Here is a 13,281-nt window from a genome sequence, read left to right as displayed (position 1 = left end):
ACAAAGCTAAAAAACACTGTGTAAGTGAGGACCACTGAAGCCAACAAGCACTGTTTTGGCCTTCCTGAAAACGCACTGACCAGTGTCCTCCAGTTTAACAGAGTAACAATAAAGTGAAGCAACACCCCTGAAGAAAGTAGGTGCTTCTGGTGCTGCAGATAAACCTCCAAGGCCTGCAGGACATTCAATAAAGAGCTACACTTGCTTTACATTTTCCACTAAAATACGCTCCATAGATCAGGATAAACTTGGTCAGTCTTCCCTGGCTAACCTAGGGACTAACTCAGTATCAGACAGGTGAAGGAGAATGCCTGTTTAGGTGATCAGAAGTAAAGCCTCTCTTCAGGCACAAAGAACTAAGAATTCCTTCTCCCATGAAAAGCAGATTCTGCCTCGTGGATTTGCCAAGAGTACAAACTATATCAAGGAGATGACAGGAGATGGTCACGATCCTTTATGGAATAAAACCAGGGGCAGAAACGTCCAGAAATACAAACCTAGATATTACAATCTGGGGTCAAAGCAATTTCAAAGAAGCTGAATTACACCAAGTTCTCCAACAGCTCTAACCACTAAGAACCTAGACACTTCCCTTCCAACAAACAGAAGGATTTTGAAAACTAAGTTGAATTTCCCATGTTAGCACTCAAGCATAGACAGATAGGTACTCTCTAAACACACTGTCTATATTTACTTCATTATCTATTCCAAGTTTAAACTATCATGCTGAAGCTAGCATTTGTCCAGCTGAAATAATGAACATCAGCTAAGATGCGAAGAAAGGATTTTATTGCAAGCACAGTGAGCAACGATCAGGTTCCATCTCACATGACTGTGACTAAGGACATGTACAAACCACCCACCCTTCTGTTTTTAGCAGTCCTTGTTTTCAGGTGTACATCATTTCTGCCATGTGAGACATTTTCTTTGGAATATACAAGTAATATTCCATGTATCCTGAAAGGTCTTCGATAGTCACATCATCCACAAAGGCTCTGGCTTGCTCAGAGCAAGAGCGTGGGGAACTCGATGGAGTTCTCGATGGCAAAGACTGGGAGTGATCCTCAGCAACTGTTTTTCTATCAGATGCCAACGTGAAAGTGTTCTGCAAGCCAGAGAATTTATACACCTCCATTTCTTGCCATCGTTTACACTGACAGGCTTTATCTACGCAGGCACATGGCTTATGCTTGTTCAGCTTGGACACAGATCGGAAGTCAGAGAGCTCTGCAGTCTTTAGGCTTGCTTCAGATACTAAAGAAATGGCAGTGGGAGAATTTTCTTGTGTGTTCACTGACGTGGACTGTGCAACAGAGGCTCCGGAACAACCGACGCCATCTCTTTTCTGGCCAATGTCTGAGGCAATACTGCATCGTTCGTGTGCACAAGCTTCCTTTGGGACTAATATTCCAAACGCACTGCCATCAGCTGGGGCATCAATCTGGCCTTTGTGCATCAGTTGGTTGCACGTGGATTGTGATTTTGTGCTGCAGTGAATAAATTTTGGAGGATGAAGAATTGGGGACTTGGAACGCCTGCGACGCTGAGTTCTCACAGCTCCTCTGGAAGGTTTCTTCACAGACCTAACAGAGAAAGATACAAAAAGTGAGTGAAGTTTCACTGAACGACTCACTGTTGGACTAAGGATAACACCAGCAAAGTATCTAGTGTTGTATGCAGGAGCTTTAAGCTCAGAGTATTTGCTCAGGGTATTCTACTATCTTGGAATTTGACACTGTTCTAGTCAAGCACCTGTAAAATGTACAAAAGGAACACCTGAGAAATGAATCCTGAAGTGTGTGCTTTTAGGGTTAAAAAAGATGAGTACAGCATGTAAGATAACCTCTGAGAGAAGGACAGAGCACAAGAAGATAGCACAAATCAACAAGAACATCTTTGTTACAATCAAAGATGCATGAAGTTCTGCATACACAATCAAGAATTGTTTTTAATTTAGCATCTGTAGCACACTGACATCTTCCACAAAGTTTAACAGCTAGTGAAAGAGATGCATTCAGGACCATGTAGTTGAAAAACAGTAGTCCACAGTTACATTAAAATCATCTACAACGTTTAGCTGACCAGCATTTCCTTTCACTTCATGTAATTGTAAATAAGAACAGCCGTCATATGACAAGGAAAAAAAAAGTACTGCAGAGTATTTTAAACAAGCTCTTTAATAAAAATAAATGTAAAGCTCTTACTTAGAGGCCAGGTTACCGGAAGAACTGGCTATTTAAAATTCATTTTCATCATAATCACATTTGAAGTAGCCTGACAATCCCAGACTTCTCTTACCCATGCCAGGTATCCTTAGAAGTACAAGCATTCTTAGGTTTGGTTTCATCTGCTGCTGCTCTAACTAGTGCTCGTGTCCCTTCACCAATAGAAAGAGAAGCAGTAGAGCTGTGAAAAACGAACAATTAATAGCAAAGATTAGCTAGCAAGCATGGAAATGCTTGTGACCTTTCTTCCCAGAAAAACTACCCGAATCATTTCTGACATGGCTCAAAAGAGCTGCCCACAAAGACAATACAGATCTTCAGGCAGCGTTACGCAGTTCTATGCCAGAAAATTGTATAACAAACTGCCCCCAAAGTTGATGTCATACAGCAGTGAGATTGCACATCCAAAATCCACACCTCAGTGTGGAAGCACACAGAACAGCTAAACCTCAGTTCCCCCAGGAGAGGGGAAAAAACATCACTGAAGAGATGTGCCTCTTTTTCAGAGACAAATAAACCATTCTTTCCTAAAAATAAATGTTCTTCGGACATAAATAGACTCTGTTTATCTGAAGAACACTTATGCCTTTGTCTAGGACAATGTAAGCTGAAACTCTTCATATTACCAAAAGTTCACCCACTTGAACAACAGAACTGTGACAAATTTTCAACTTTTATTCAAGTCAGACAAAACAGAAAACGTACTCCTTTCTCTAGTGCTATAAATCCACCCCAAAATGAGATTTCCAACAATTTGTGACAATAGCACAAGCCATTTTTCAAGCTGCAACTTCAGATATTGATCTGGAATTAATAAGGATCAAGTAATCTTACATTAAATTGTTTTTTAAGCAGGACTGACTTCCCAAGAAATGGAAATAAGTCCTCACGTGCCACTGAAGGACAGCATTAACTGGTATTTAGGAGACTAACCTATTCTTCAAGCACTTGCTGTTTTCCATTTTACAACTATGAACACAGTAGTAAATTGAAGGTCAAGAGCAAAAACCACCACTATTAAAATATGCCTGACCTGGCTTCTGGACTAGAGATACTGAAGTAATGAAAGGCACTTGGGTGGTGACAGATTTCTAACAAGCTTAATTACTTAAATGAAAGATAATATTAGAAGCCTCTCTTCTTGCCACCTAGCTTCTAAGGGAATTCCAACTACCAACTTGATATTTACATTCTGCCTTACAGCCGTACTTCAGTCAGCAGCATAACTGCATTACAGCCTGCAGCCCACTGAAATTAGTGCCCCATATGTAACAATACACATTCACCAGCAGCAAAAGAACTACGTAGAAACTATCTGCTTATTCTTGATAAAAAAAAAAAAAGTTTTGCTAACAGAAGACACAAACTGCTTGTCTTCTGCCCAGGACAGCAAGGGTTAAGTGCCGCACATCGGATCTCCCATGAAGCAAGACAAAAAAAGCATTCTTTTCCAGTTAGCATTTTTAGCTATAAACAGAAAGCCTGAAAGTGACATCAACGATAACAGTTTGTGTGGGAATCATGCATTGCATCTAATGCTCTCCTTCACTGATATGGAAGGAATATTTCTCTTTTGGGGAAAACAGTTCATCTCAAGGCAGCCTGTACAGCAGTGATCATACGCTGACTTCCAGAGCCACAGGCACAACCTGGGACAGCCAGAATCCTGCCAAAATTCAGATCAAGCAAGCTGTCAACTGCTGCTTATCATTAGGTCTGCTGCTGAGAGCTAAGGATGATTCAACAAATCATGACTTCTTGAGAAACACAGCCTACAGTTGGCGAATTTATTTCAACCGAACTACAATGAAGGCTTTCAGAGCCTGACCTTCTGAAATTACTTCACTTGTTCAGATGTAACAGTAGGGGTGTTCCCCTCCCAGTCCCTCTGTAAGGTTAACTCTGTACCTCCCCATGCTGTTACTTACCCAGCTGCATCAACTCTCAGCTTTTTGAATGCTGTTTGCAGGCTTTCCTCCTCTCCATCCTTAGCTTCTGTTTTCATCATTAAGGTGGTCAGAACTGCTGGTTACCATATACTGCTAAAAACAGAAAAGAAACATGAAAATGAGAACAAATGCCATGTTAAAAAGATTAGTTGCCCAGCAGCACCATGATACATGAAAATAAACTCAAAATAGCAAACTGAGTGCACACAGCTGAGGTCATTCTAGTAGAATGTTTTTCAAAGTCAATTCAGAACAAGCTTTATGATACCCAGGAACGGAACAGTCTCTTCTTGTACACTTGCATTGGTGAAATAGCAATTTAAAGTAAAATCTGGTCAACAGCACCTCGCACATCTATTAAAGCTTAGGCAGACTCTTCCATTTGTCTCAGAGATGCTACCAGAATACCTCCAGAAATGGTGAGAAGAAAACAACCTCATTAGAAACACACAGCTTTCTACAGCTATTTCCAGCAGTGAGGCTTGATATTATACATACATAGAGTAATACTTAAAAAACCCACAAAAATAGACTTCTCTGAAGACTGCTAAGTAAGCATTTGGTAGGTGTTTGGTTAAATTCTCCTCCTCCATTACAAGTGGGGGAAGCAGTGCAGTGCCTCATGTTAGACCCGCAGGTTTTGGATGTGCCCTATGACCTGCTGCAGCTACTGCCACCGTGGAGGACTAAAGGAAAAGAACAAAAGAACAGACTGCTTTCAAAAGGCATTAGCTTTTTATTTAAGCTGTTCAGATTTAGACAATCTATACTTCACTTTAATTACATTCATACTATCCCAGAACACTCTAAGAGAGTTAAACTGCAGCTGTTTTTGATTATACACCCTGAACTGCTGGAAGAAGAAACAGGAAAGCAAGACTCAGAAGTGATTGCTCTGCATGCTGCACTCAGTCTATACAGGATCTTTTTTTTTTTAACTTAAGTACTTGAAATAAAAACAAAACAAAACCCCAACAAAGCTAACAAACTAACAAACCCAACCAACCCACTCAACACATTTTCTGGTTCACCCTGCCTTTGCTTTCCGTTTACAAGATGTAGATGCACAGTTTTGAGTTAAGTAAATCAGAGGCAGTAAACTCGCAACAGAAACAGGTCAAAATTGAGAAAGGATCTCAACTGCCAACCCCAACTTTGCTTAAGCCATCCAAAAAAACTTTCATAACCACCCTGGTAGCCAAGACTGCTGTTTCATTTCATGCTTGAAACAAAAAAACCTTTTCATCAACGCAGCCTCCATTGCCACACGTTAAATTCTTTGCACACAGGTGTTTTGCTACCCTGGTCTCTGCAAAGCTACCTTATAGCAGGATACAAGTCCCAGTGATTGACTTGAGTACTTTTGGAAATAAGGGCTGTTTGGTGGTTGCCACACTGCACAGGTTTGTGTGAATTGTGACCAGATCATAATCTCAGGCCTTTTGGTTTATTTATTTATTTTAAACTTGCAAGAGGAAATCATACTTGACCAATTTCTTCTATAAAAACATAGCTGGCTTGGCAGACAAGAGGAAAGCAGTAGACATTTTAACTCTGACTTCAGCAAGGCTTATAAGCACCACCTCCAATTAAGACCCTGACAGAGAAATTGATGAGGCGTGGGCTGGATGAGCCAAGCAGTAAGAGGCAAACAGCTGTGCAGGGTCAGGCTGGAGGCCAGTAATGTAATGTACCCTGGAGTCAACAGTGGGTCCACTCCTGCTTAACATCGTCATTATGGATCCATGGCTTATACTGCACCCTCAGTTTGCTGATCTTATGGACAGGAGGGGTAGATGCACCCAAGGGTTTTGCTGAGAGAGACCCTGACAGGCTGGAAAAAAAATGGTCTGACAGCAACCTCAGTGCAGCTCAGCCATGGGAGCTGTGAAGTCCTGTCCCTGGAGAGCACTTCCAGGCACCTGGCTGTAAAGCAGCTTGACAGAAAAGGCCCAAGGACTCCTGGTGAATACCAAAGGAAAAATGAGCCCACAGTATGCCCTCGCTGTGAAGAAGGCTCATGATATTCTGGGCTACATTAGGCAAAGTGTTGGCAGCAGATGGAGGGAGGTGATTGTTCCCCTCTGCTCAGCACTGACCAGCTCACACTGAGCCCTATTCTGGGCTTCCCAGTATAAGAGAAACATGGAGCTACTGGAAAGAGTCCAATGTAGGGCAACCAAGTTTGGTCAGTGAAGTACTCCTCATGTGAAAAAAGGCAGGGAGCTGGGGCTGCTCAGCCTGGAAGAGGCTCAGGGAGATTCTCATCAATGCCTTCAAGTACCTCAACAGAGGGTACAAACATCACAGTCAGGCTCTGCTCAGCAGCACCGAGTGCCCGACCAGAAGTGATGGGGACCAACAGGAACACCAAGGCCCTGCCTGAAAAATCAGGAAATACTCTACTTTTTCTGGAGCACAGAAAATAAGAAGTGCAGGTAAGGACAGAGGAGCAATCAGCACCTCGATGGTTTAGTTGCTTAAGCAAGTATGAGTTGGCAACTTCTGCTCCTGCACATTCTCACTCCATTTGGAGACAGCTCCCCATGCTGCCGTTCCAGCTGCCTGCTCTGCTCACATTCCAGCTGGACAGGCCTTACTGCAGGCAGCCATTATGACACATGCAGAAGGATGACGTACCACAAAAACACTGAGGCACACGCTGTCCTGTGAGTCACACAGCAAACAAACACCGGAGAAAGAGGCTGGAACAGAGCCTGACTGTGTGCTGCTCATCCAAGCACGGTGTTATTCAGACACTCACTGTGGTAAGAGCCCCGACACTGGTAACACATGCAGCTCCAGCTCCACAAAGCATTTTCCTCGGCTAAGAAGCAGCTTCTACACAAATACAACATTAATCTGTAATCTCTACCTTTGAAACACACAAACGCTGTATTACATAGAGCAGAGAATAAGAATGGGACAAATAAGGCCCGTCGAGTCCGACTCCAGGCTGCACACAGAACGCCCCAGTTCAGACCCCCGTCTGACATCCTCGTCCCGATGCCCCTCCAACTCCGGCAGCTCAGCGCCGCCACCGCCGCCCGGGCAGTCCGGCCCACGCCCGCCGCCCCGCAGCGAAGAACCCCTTGCCGATACCCAGCCGGACCTCTCCTTCGCTCCGTAAGAGAACGGCGGCAGGAGCGCTTCTCAGCCCGCAGCACGTTTAGCAAAGCGCGCCGCAAGGCTCGCCTTACGGAGCGGCGCCCCCAGCACCGGGCCGCGCCTCGAGGCGCAGCGCCGTCCCGCCCGACCCCTCGCGGACCTCCGCGCGCCCCGCAACGAACCCGCAGCGCCCAGCAACGCCGACGCGAACGGAGCCCAACGGACGCTCACGGCTCTCCGGATCTCACCGCCTCTCCGCGGCCCGGCGCCGCCCGGATGCGGGCCCTCAGCCGGAAGCGGCCCCGGCCCGGCCCCGCGCACGCGCGCTCCTCCGGCGCGGCGCTGGCCCCGCTTCCCGCCGTGCGCGGCGGCCATTGGCTGCGGGCGGCTCCTCCCCGCGCCTCGGGCGGCGCGGCCGGCGGGGCGACGCGGGGCTCGGGGCCGTGCGGGGCCGGCCGTGCGGGGCCGGAAAGCCCCGGGCCCTGGGCTGAAGGCAACTGTTGTTGTGCGGACTACGTGACTGGCCTGAAAGGGTCAGTAACGTGTTACAGTGTTTCATCCTGAAACGGATGGATACTTCTACCAAAAACAACAGTGACCCTGAAAGGGATGGATACTTTTAGCAAAAACAGCAGTGACTGATTAGCAAAAGAAGAAAGAACTTACACTTCGGTAAGCAGAACACAAGAAACTAAGATAAGGAAGTACAAGAACAGCTTGCTTGCACACAAGCCTCTGCTTTGTGCTTTGTTTCACACTAGCTAATTATTTACAATCTTGTAGTGTATCCAGTCTATAAAAAGAATGAGCCTTCAATAAACATTGCTTTTGCGCCACCAGAGCCTAAGCCCATCTGTCCCAGGCGTCTTGAGCTGGTCTCCGTCATTTGGTGCCGAAACCTGGGAATCTCGGACTCCAAACGACAAAAGGCATCGCTTCCTCCTATGAGCCGCGGTTGGTAAGTTGATTTTGGGAGGCAAGGACTAGGGAATTGGACAGATCATTCAAGAAATAGAAATGGGTCACGCTGCAAGTACGGAAAGAGGTGTTTTTGCAGCAATGTTAAAATCTTTGTTAGTTGCTCGAGGAATAAAGGTAACTCAGGCGCAGATTAGTCACTTTTCAGATTTTATAGAGGAAGTTTGTCCTTGGTTTCCCAGGGATGGGACAATTAATATTGAAACATGGAATAAAGTAGGTGACCGTCTTCAAGGCTACTATGCCGTGTGTGGTCCTGAGAAAGTCCCCATCGATACCTTTACGCTTTGGACCTTAACAAAAGAATGTCTCAGAGGAGACACAGGGGATGAGAAATGGCAGCAGATTACTCGTTCTCCTGATAAGCTATATCCTACCCTGCCACGTTCAAAATCTTTAGATCATATCCCTTCATCTGTGCCTTCGGCACCCCCTTCATCCCCTCCGAGGTATGAACAACCGATAGTAAATCAGCAGGTGAACTGCCACCTTGTCGACCTCCTGATGATAATGCAGATCCTGACACATTAGGTCCTGATGACTGGGGAGAATTAGAAAGAGAAGCCGTTGAAATACATGAGGAATTAACAGCTGCTTTCCCAGCACTGCAAATTGCTGATGCTGCAGTTCAGACGCTAACAGCGACTAATAATGTGTCCAATCTTCCGGTCATTCTGCCTGCCTTTCGACCAGGTCGAATGCCCCCCCCGCCAGGAGTAGATACATTACTCATGCAACAGTCTCCCATGCAATTAGCATTGAGAGATGCTAGACGAGCAGGCGAAACAATGAATTCATTTCGTGATCAGTGTCTCCCATCCCAGGCATACCCGGTGACACAGTGCCAGCTTGCAAATGGGGGTATTTTGAACGATTATGAACCGATTCCTTTTAAACAGTTAAAAGAACTTAAAGCTGCTAGTTCACAATACAGACCAACAGCTCCGTTCACTGTTGCAATACTAGAGACAGTAGCCTCTAACGTACTTCCCCCTGCAGATTGGCGTAGTATAGCAAAAGCAGTACTTACAGGAGGAGAGTATCTTTTATGGACGGCTGAATATTCTGATCAATGTGCACAATATGCACAGACTCAACAATGCATACAACTTGGCATAACTTATGATCAATTAGTGGGAGCTGGAAATTTTGCAAGAGTATTCCATCAGCTAAATTTTCGACAGGAGGTTTATGATATCATACGACAGATTGGCCTTTTCTCCTGGAAAAAACTACCAAAATCAGGGGTCAAAGAGGAAGAGCTGACAAAAATTCAACAGGGACCTGATGAACCTTATGAGGATTTTGTAGCCAGACTGCTTCAAGTGTCAGCCAGGCTTATAGAAGACTCTGATGCTGCTCTTATATTAGTAAAGGAGTTAGCTTTTGAAAATGCCAATTCTACTTGTCAAGCTGCACTGCGCCCATGGAAAGGAAAAGCGACACTTAATGATTATGTAAGATTGTGCACAGAAATAGGACCTGGATATGTACAGGGGGTTACTCTAGCAGCTGCCCTTAAAGGACAAGCGATTGAGCAGGCAATGGCTATTTTACGATCGGGTAAAAAACAACGCGTGCCTGGTCCCCCAGGCAGCTGTTACATGTGTGGAAAAATGGGGCATGTAGCAAAAGATTGTAAAGAGAAAAATGCTCCTTTTAAACAACCTGGCAGTAAAGACCCTGGTTGAATTTACTCTAGCTCTTGCAGGATATACAGGAGAAATTTCTAATGATTATCCAAAGGACAAAATACTTAGTTTTGCCGCTTACCATTTAATTACTTTCCCGGCTGTTGTTAAATGCCAACCAATTTCGGCAGCATTAACTGTTTTTACTGATGGTTCCTCTAATGGTCAAGCTGTGTTAGTTACATCTGATGAAACTTTCACTTGGAATTATCAGAAGTGTCAGCGCAAATGGCTGAACTTTGTGCAGTATATCAGGCTCTTCTTAAATTTCAACAGAAACTTAATATTATTACTGATAGCGTTTACATTGCAAATGCACTAAAAATGCTAGAAACTGTTCCACGAATCAACTCCAAGGTCACCTTAATTCAACAATACCTTAGTTTAATTCAATCCCTTCTTTTAATGCGAAACCATCCTGTGTATATTGGTCATATACGCAGTCACACGAATCTTCCCGGACCCTTAGCTGACGGCAATAGGAAGGCCGATCACTATACTAGAATTTACGTTGCCAATATTCAAAAGGCTGAACAATTACATAAATTACATCATGTTTCCGCTCGCACCCTCAGAAAACTTTGCCACCTTACCAGAGACCAAGCCCGACAGATAGTCAAAAATTGCTCTGCTTGTGCGCCCCTATTACCTGTTCCACACTTGGGTGTAAATCCATGCGGCCTACAACCTAATGATTTATGGCAAATGGACATAACACACATGCCCTCGTTTGGTAGACTTTCTTATGTTCACATAACAATAGATACATTTTCACATTTTGCAGTAGCGACTCCACTAGCAGGAGAACGCGCATTCCATGTTTGCACACATCTGCTACATTGTTTTTCAGTACTTGGCATTCCAAAAACCATTAAAACTGATAATGGCCCTGCATACATTAGTACAACATTTCGGCGTTTCTGTACACAATTCTCTATACATCACAAAACTGGTATCCCTTATAACCCACAAGGTCAGGGAATCATTGAAAAATACAATCATTTAATTAAACAACAATTAGAAAAATTAGAACGGGGAATATGGGGTTTTAAGGATACACCTGCTTCCTTGATAAATCACGCCTTATTCATTCTTAATTTTTTGCAAGTTGATAATGATGGATTAACAGCTGCAGACAGACATTGGAATCCAACAAATAAACCTAAACCATTAGTATACCGGCGAGACCCTTTAAATGGGCAATTACGTGGGCCAGATCCGATATTAATGTGGGGACGAGGGTATGCTTGTGTATTTCCTACAGACGAACCATCACCTCGGTGGATCCCAGAGCGACTTATACGACATGCCCAAAACCCGGATGGGAAAGCTTCGGAGGAAGATGCAACGCCTCTTGATTTCTTGCAACCGTGAGGCCATTTGGCAGCATCGGTTTCAACTGCCCGCTCTTCTGATAAGTACATTATGGTTGTTACGTCATGTGGGATCTGCAGAAACATACTGGGCATTTGTACCAAACCCACCATTGATCCACACGGTGACTTGGGAAGAAGCAACAGACATTCCTGTGTATAATAATCAAACCTTGTTCATGGGACAATATTCTGATGATCACATACAGGAGTTCTCGGCAAAAATCAATTATACAGGACAATTACATAGTTTGCCTATATGTTTTCAAGTGAATCAGACAAATCCACTGTGTGAGCAAATTATTTTGCAAGAAAATTGGGACACAAATGTTACAAGGGGAATTCATTGGGCAATGGATTTTTATTATCCAAATTTCACAAAACATACTAAAGGTTCAGGAAGAATGCCCCCTCATATTTGTTCACGTAGAACAATAAAATCCATAACTCCCAATGGAAATTTTGCGCCAGGATGGCGACTTTGCCATGCAAACGAAACTACCTGCTCAAGTACTTCTTTATGTGATTGGAGTGTCATAAATGAAAACGGACACCCGATTAACTTAGTTTCTGCCATTTGGACCAAAAATAATTGAACATATTATACCAATTTGTGGAAAGCAGTAGCAGCATTGGGACCAATTAACACAAAAAAGGTTAATGTGACATGGGAACAGATAGACAAAATATGGGCAATGCATGCATCACAAAATACTACTGTGTTCTATAGGTGAGCATGTCTTCCTGAACCCTATGCATTCCTGACAGGAAATTTTTCTGTAAATAGCACAAATGTAACATGTACAGAGAGTAATATAATGAATTGCATAAACAGTTCTAGTGATTCCTTTTTGCTAGTTAAGCAACCCTCCTATGTGTATATTCCAGTAAATCTTACTCATGATTGGTATGCAGATAGGGGAACAGAGGTGTTAGAGATAGTTATGCAGCAACTATTGAGTAGACAAAAGCGGGTATAGGACTTATAATTGCAGGGATTGCCGCACTGATCACTGCTATCACAATAACTACAGTTGCCTCAGTATCTTTGTCACAAAGTATTCAAACCGCTAATTATGTAAATGATCTCACTGTCAATATTAGTAAAGCCTTAAAGAATCAGGAGCGCATGGATAAAAAAACGGAAATGAAGCTAAATTCATTGAAAGATACAGTTGACATATTGGGACGTCAACTGGAAACTATGCAAATTAAGGAATCTCTAACTTGTCATGCAGAATACACATCCATATGTGTCACACCAGTAGAGTACAATAGCTCTCAGTTTCCCTGGTACAAGATTCAAAGTCATTTACAAGGAATTTGGGATAATGCAAACACCTCTCTCGATTTAAAGGAATTTCAGCAACATATACAAGACATAATGAACGCCCACAAACTTGATACAACCCTAGCGACCCGAGCACAAGATTTCGTACAAACACTGAAGGCTACATTTCCCTCTTTCTCGTCTTTTCAAAAAGGATTTTATGGTGTATGCTTTATGATCGTGCTTTTGCTAGTAGGACTTGTCCTAGTTCCCTGTGTTTTGCGAATACTAATTCATCAAATACAGGCAATAGAAATAGAAATTAAAAAGGTCAACCTAGAACAAATGAAACACAAGCCACCACCACCCTTAACTTAAAAAGATAAGAAAGGGTGGAATGAAGGGAACTGTTGTTGTGCGGACTATGTGACTGGCCTGAAAGGGTCAGTAACGTGTTACAGTGTTTCATCCTGAAACGGATGGATACTTCTACCAAAAACAACAGTGACCCTGAAAGGGATGGATACTTTTAGCAAAAACAGCAGTGACTGATTAGCAAAAGAAGAAAGAACTTACACTTCGGTAAGCAGAACACAAGAAACTAAGATAAGGAAGTACAAGAACAACTTGCTTGCACACAAGCCTCTGCTTTGTGCTTTGTTTCACACTAGCTAATTATTTACGATC

General features: G+C 43.6%; 1 protein-coding gene across 1 annotated transcript; it reads right to left on the bottom strand.

Moving 5' to 3' along the window:
- Positions 1 to 779: 779 nt before the first annotated feature.
- OSER1 (oxidative stress responsive serine rich 1) lies at positions 780 to 4,233 on the bottom strand (the record flags this gene model as incomplete). The annotated part of the gene is made up of 3 exons (XM_079543565.1): positions 780 to 1,583; positions 2,299 to 2,406; positions 4,154 to 4,233. 3 exons carry the CDS (start codon positions 4,231 to 4,233, stop codon positions 890 to 892), a joined length of 882 nt encoding a protein of 293 aa, XP_079399691.1. The 3' UTR covers positions 780 to 889.
- Between the last annotated feature and the right edge of the window lie 9,048 nt (positions 4,234 to 13,281).

The sequence above is a fragment of the Tetrao urogallus genome (genome assembly GCF_951394365.1).
Source record: "Tetrao urogallus genome assembly, chromosome: 16".
Taxonomy (NCBI): domain Eukaryota; kingdom Metazoa; phylum Chordata; class Aves; order Galliformes; family Phasianidae; genus Tetrao; species Tetrao urogallus.
Note: the sequence above shows the minus strand (reverse complement) of the source record. Positions and strands in the feature narration are given on the sequence as shown.